A 6,006-nucleotide genomic window follows, 5' to 3' on the forward strand; every position below is an offset into this window, starting at 1 on the left:
TTGAGCAACGCATTTCAGGACTGTTGTCCATTCAGCGGCACCTAGTGGATGGAACATTGGAACAATCCTCCGGCAGCAACAATCGGAAACTTTATTCTGACAACCTTGGTAACTGACCTTGCGTCAAGAGCCTCTACTACAAGTATGCAAAACAACTTATCAAAGCTTTGTCAGTCCGAGGATGAAGAATCCAAACCAACCAAGTCGTATCTAATTGACGAAACGTCGGAACATAAGCAGATTATTATCATTTTATACATCTTGTGATAATTCAGCTTACTTTGCACCAGAAGAACGTATATCACGTTGTTTAACTAAATGCCTCATTCAATTTTCAACCAATTCTTCTCAGATGTTATTAAAGACAGTACATTTCCCTTTTATTTGATATATGAGTTGTTTTTATTGGTCTTCATATAACTACCTAACTTTTATTTGTCCACACTTCACTGAACCACCTGTAGTAAAAATGAACAGTATGTTTCACTTAGATATATTATAATAGCCTACAGTACATCAATTTCTTGCCTATTGATAGCGTTCGACTAAAAATTGCATGCTTTCTTATTTGTTTTGAAGGAGGTAAGTGACTCAGTCACTGTGCCCCTCTGGATACGCGCTACAGCTTGCGCCCATGTATCAGCATGCCACGACAACGCAATGGCAAAAACCTCTATGCAGCCCTAACGGTGAAACAGACGCGTTTTCTAGAACCGGTCGATTCTGGTTCAAGGTATATTAAAGTCACCCCAACTGAATCGAGGCAGGTCCAGTCCTGCATGGTATGCTGGAGGCAATGTATGAAAGTGCGTGATTTGCGAAAGTGCGATAGTTGCAGCTGTCAGTCAAAATAGTTCATACAATAAGCCACATGGAAAACAAAAGCTAAGTTTAATATTCCATTGTTGTACAATAATACGTAACGTGTTGTATTGAAGCAACCACAATAATTTGTTTTCAACCTTGAAGTTGCAACGTATCAATTGTCAAGCAACTTTGAAGCCAAACAGCAAAAATATTTGTGCTGAAATAACCAATACCTCATTATAAAAATTAACCAAAATTCACATGAGACAATGGAAGATATTTACAAAATGTAACAAAACGGAAAATTAACATTTTGATTGACCTGGTGTTGATATTCTTGACTTTTCCGGTCACCCAAGTCCCAACCTTTCATGTGAAAATAAGTTTCTTACCAATCATTTTCTGTAAGTCAGTGCCATTAAAATCTGCCACCTTACGTAGCTACAGAAACACTTTTCAAAAATCGTTACAAAAACAACGTGAAACAAAGCACATGAATTGACATTGTTAAGCATAAACGATGTGGGATAACACCCCGCATACTGTCCAAATTCTACACAAGCAGCACAGCAAACAAGTTATTTTTAAAGTTTATGTTGTCAACACTTCATATCTACAGAAAGTTCGAAAAAGTCTCTTACTGGCACGCAGTGTCTTTAACAACTACGCACAGGATGCAAAGTTCGTGACATTTCACGAAGACGTCGAGAAGTTCAAGGGATCAAGATTGACAAACCGAGTTGCTATGAGATATAAACCCTTAAAAACAACGGTGACAAAAAGAAACAAAGCAAAAAAATAAATTACAAATTGTACATTTTCTTGGGTTGAATTCCATGCGAAACTCCGCTGTGCTGTTACGCATACAACTTCAATCGAAATTTTAATTTTGAAAAAATCAGTTTTGCAGCAACCTCGACTGTGTTCCGATCGCTACTTGCTTTCCTCCTGGAAATGACCTGCATCAGCTAGCTACCATTATACAAATATAAAATTAGTAGATGTTCAAACCGACCACCTTCATCTTATGGCCGATTTTACAATATTGAATTTGAATAGTGAGCTTGAACCGTGTAAGAATCAGGCCTTGTGTGCACCTCGTGAAAGCGCAATGGTACAGCAGTACAAATTCGAACGATGAGAAAACCATTCTACATCTTGATGCTGGTCAAATCAATTTATTTGAAAATATTAAATTCTCATCTCCCATCATTGACTGTGCCAATGGTCACAAGATACACTGTGTGGAATGGTACAACCGAAAAAGAACAAAGTTTGTTTCATTGATTTGGGTAAAAAGTAACGTGTCAATTAATTAGTAAGTGTCCAATACAGCTCACACTGACACACAAACATATGGTGACCACATATTGTTGAGCAGTTTTACGGTATACAGAAAAGAAATAGTTTAAATTTTATTTTGATCAGATACAGCCAAATCAGTGACACAATTTGAAATCCAACCAACTTCATCCATATTATGGGTAGCTTAAATTAACACTAATTTAAGTTTTCTTTGCACCTACAAAGGCCACAAAAACGTTCGGACAACCCAGAAGGGCAGGCTGGTGGTGGTTTAGTAAGAGTCAGATTACTGCTGCTGTTTCTTTTGGTCATCTGATTCGCTCTGATTTTCATTAGATGAAGATTCACTTGAAGTACCTGATCCGCTTCCTTCCTTGTCTGCTTGCATTTTCTTGTATGCCATTTCGAATAATTGTAAACTTTTTTGTGTCACGCCACTAAGAGCTTCACGGATAGCATCGACGGTGTGTGCGTCTTTGTTGGCTACAATTTCGCGGAGCTTTGTAATTTCTTCCTTGATTTCGTCGCATTTGTCTGAGGGGAGTTGATCTTTAAACTCCTCCATCTTGGTCTCAGTATCATGGATGAGGTTCTCGGCTTGATTCACAATTTCAACTTTCTCTTTGCGTTGTTTGTCTTCCTCCGCGTATTCTTCCGCCCGTTTGATCATGTTTTCAATTTCGTCTTTGCTCAAACCTCCAGAAGATTGAATGACAATCTGTTGCTCACGTCCTGTCCCCTTGTCTCTGGCAGAAACATTAACAATGCCATTAGCATCGATGTCGAACGTAACCTCAATTTGCGGTACACCACGAGGTGCTGGTGGAATGCCAACCAATTGAAACTGTCCAAGCATTTTATTGTCTAGTGCCATTTCTCTTTCACCTTGGTGGACTTTGATTTCAACCTGAGTTTGCCCATCAGCAGCAGTACTGAAAACTTGACTTTTCTTGGTTGGAATGGTTGTGTTACGAGTGATCAGTTTAGTAAAAACCCCTCCTAGTGTTTCAATACCAAGAGAAAGAGGTGTGACATCAAGTAAAAGAACATCTGTAACATTTCCAGCGAGAACACCACCTTGAATGGCGGCTCCCATGGCGACAGCCTCATCCGGATTAACTGATTTGGAAGGAACTTTCCCGAAGATGGACTGGACAGTTTCCTGCACTTTAGGCATTCTCGTCATGCCTCCAACAATGACAATTTCACCAATTTCACTTTTGGCTACTTCGGCATCTTGAATTGCTTTCTCACAAGGTTTGATGGTGCGTTTAATTAAATCGCCACAAAGTTGTTCAAGCTGTGCCCTGGACATTTTCAGATTCATGTGTTTTGGTCCGCTAGCATCCATTGTCAAGTATGGTAAGTTGATGTCAGTTTGTAATGAAGAAGACAGTTCCATTTTTGCTTTTTCTGCAGCTTCTTTGACCCGCTGCATGGCCATTTTGTCCTTTTTTAAATCAATTCCTTGTTCTTTCATAAATTCTTTCACTAAGAAATTCACGAGTGTATTATCAAAATCTTCCCCTCCTAGCAATGTGTCACCATTAGTGGATTTCACTTCAAAAACTCCTTTTTGAATCTCAAGCAGAGATATATCGAATGTGCCTCCACCCAAATCGTACACTGCAATTATTTTGTCATCAGATTTGTCTAATCCATATGCAAGAGCAGCAGCAGTGGGTTCATTGATCACACGAAGAACATTCAGTCCTGAAATTTGGCCAGCATCTTTGGTTGCTTGACGCTGTGAATCATTAAAGTATGCTGGCACCGTGATCACAGCATTCTTAACTGGAGTGTTCAAATAATTTTCTGCTGTTTCTTTCATTTTTGTCAACACAAAGGCACCAATTTGAGAAGGAGAATAACGTTTTCCATCAGTGCCCTCCACCCAAGCGTCACCATTGCTCGCCTTCACTATTTTAAAGGCTGATGTTTTCATTTCTTTCTGGATTTCAGGATCATCAAACCGCCGACCAATCAGACGCTTTGTGGCATAGAACGTGTTCCCAGGGTTGGTAATTGCTTGTCGTCGTGCTGGTGTTCCAGCTAGTCGTTCTCCATCAGAAAACGCAATGACAGAAGGTGTAGTACGTGATCCCTCAGCATTTTCTAATACCTTTGCCTGTTTTCCTTCCATGACTGCAACACATGAGTTTGTAGTTCCGAGATCAATTCCCACAACTGCTCCACGAATAGGTTCAGATGAGTACAACCTAGTGTTAAATTTGTCACATATTGAACCATGTGCTTTGTTCTTCTTGAGTGTGTTTACAGCCACATGATTATTTCGTTTTGAAAAGTTTTGGTAGACTTTTTGGTGTTGTCGGCAAAGTGAACGACCCACTGCACTAAACATGGTGTAAAATAGCCTATTGTTTTTAATTTAGAATTTAAGCAAGATTATCTAAACAAAGAAACAAGCATTAATTCCTTGAATACAACTTATACAAAATAAGTAAAATGTCACAATCAAGTCATTTTATCATGTAAATTGAACTTGAAAATATGTTTTCATATTTTCCAGTTTTTAAACACACTGCTTATAATGGGACATTGTGTAGCTTATACGAGGCCACAAATAAATGCCATGAAGACAAAATATGCAAAGCTTGGTTGTAGGGATGAGCATTCAAGCCTCTAAGTTCCTATTTCTGGCAACCAAGCACGGTCTACTAGAACTCTTTCCCAGTGGCCAAATTTTTATGCCAGCAGCCAAAATAAAAAAAGTGTTGAAAGTTCATGCTTTTAAAAATCCATTAATTGAAGTGGTGTTTTTGCATTTACTCAGGTAAGTACAATGCAACCAAGGACCTGAAGCATATTTGTAGTTATATTTAAATCTAGAGCTGTGAAATCAGACAAAAAATATACGATTCCGAGTTCCGACTCTTCAATTTTTAACTGGCCGACTCCGGACATACCAAAATCCCTGCGACTCCACAGCCCTGATTTCAATGCACTACTTCCCATGTAGTTGTAGACTTGTAAAGCCAGGGTCTCAAACTGTTTTTTTTTTTTTTTTCGGTTGTTGACCGATTTTTTAGCAAAATGTCTGAAAAAATATATATTATATATATAGTAAAGTCGATTCCGTGCGCAAACATTTTGCCGAAAGGACTAAGGTTGTGAACGATAAACTAAAACACATTGTGGAGAATATCGATACATATAACACAAAAATGAGTTTCGGCAAAATGTCCATTCAGCAAAATGTCTTTCGGCAAAATGTCCGGGTACCATCAATTCGGTCAAAATGTTTAAAAAAATATATAGTTAATTCCGTCAAAATATCCCAAAAAACAACGTTTCTCAGCGAAACTTGATGTTGTAGCTAGTCAGGAAGTGCAAATTTTGGTTTGTATCAGCTACTTGAAAGGAAATATTTTCATAAGAAAAAATGACCGAAATAAATAAAAAAGACTGAATTTTTTAAGTCATTTCGGACAAATGACCAAAAAGTCTCAAGAGAAAAAAAACCCAGGTCTCAAACACGCGGGCCGCATTTAGCCTGCGACAATATTTTGGTGCAGTCCGTGATATATTTGTGAACTTTCAAATAATTAATTAGCAATTTCAGTGAGTGTTCAAGTGCCACATTTGTTTTCTATACATTTTGAAAACTAAAATTTGCTCAGAAACTATTTAACAAATCTGAAAATGCTCACCAAACTTTACACGACTTTTAAGCGCTACTGTGTCATGATTTTATTGCGTGCAAGAAACTCATATTGTTACATCACAATCACATTGTCTATACTCTTGTGCTGTTATCTTTATAGTAACCTTGGTATTTGCAGCAGTCAGTTCTTCAAGAATTTGTTTTTTATTGTGGTTCCTTTATTCATGTTACATGAACAGATTTCTTATTTTGGCTGCGGAGCACAAGAA

The 6,006-nt window shown here is 38.1% G+C and overlaps 1 protein-coding gene across 1 annotated transcript; it reads right to left on the reverse strand.

Annotated features, from left to right (window-relative positions):
• Positions 1–874: 874 nt before the first annotated feature.
• On the reverse strand, positions 875–4,518 carry LOC145786316 (stress-70 protein, mitochondrial-like). The gene has a single exon (XM_082597956.1). It carries the CDS (start codon positions 4,472–4,474, stop codon positions 2,399–2,401), a length of 2,076 nt encoding a protein of 691 aa, XP_082454082.1. The 5' UTR covers positions 4,475–4,518; the 3' UTR covers positions 875–2,398.
• Positions 4,519–6,006: the final 1,488 nt, after the last annotated feature.

The sequence above is a fragment of the Aplidium turbinatum genome, chromosome 17 (genome assembly GCF_918807975.1).
Source record: "Aplidium turbinatum chromosome 17, kaAplTurb1.1, whole genome shotgun sequence".
Classification (NCBI taxonomy): Eukaryota; Metazoa; Chordata; class Ascidiacea; order Aplousobranchia; family Polyclinidae; genus Aplidium; species Aplidium turbinatum.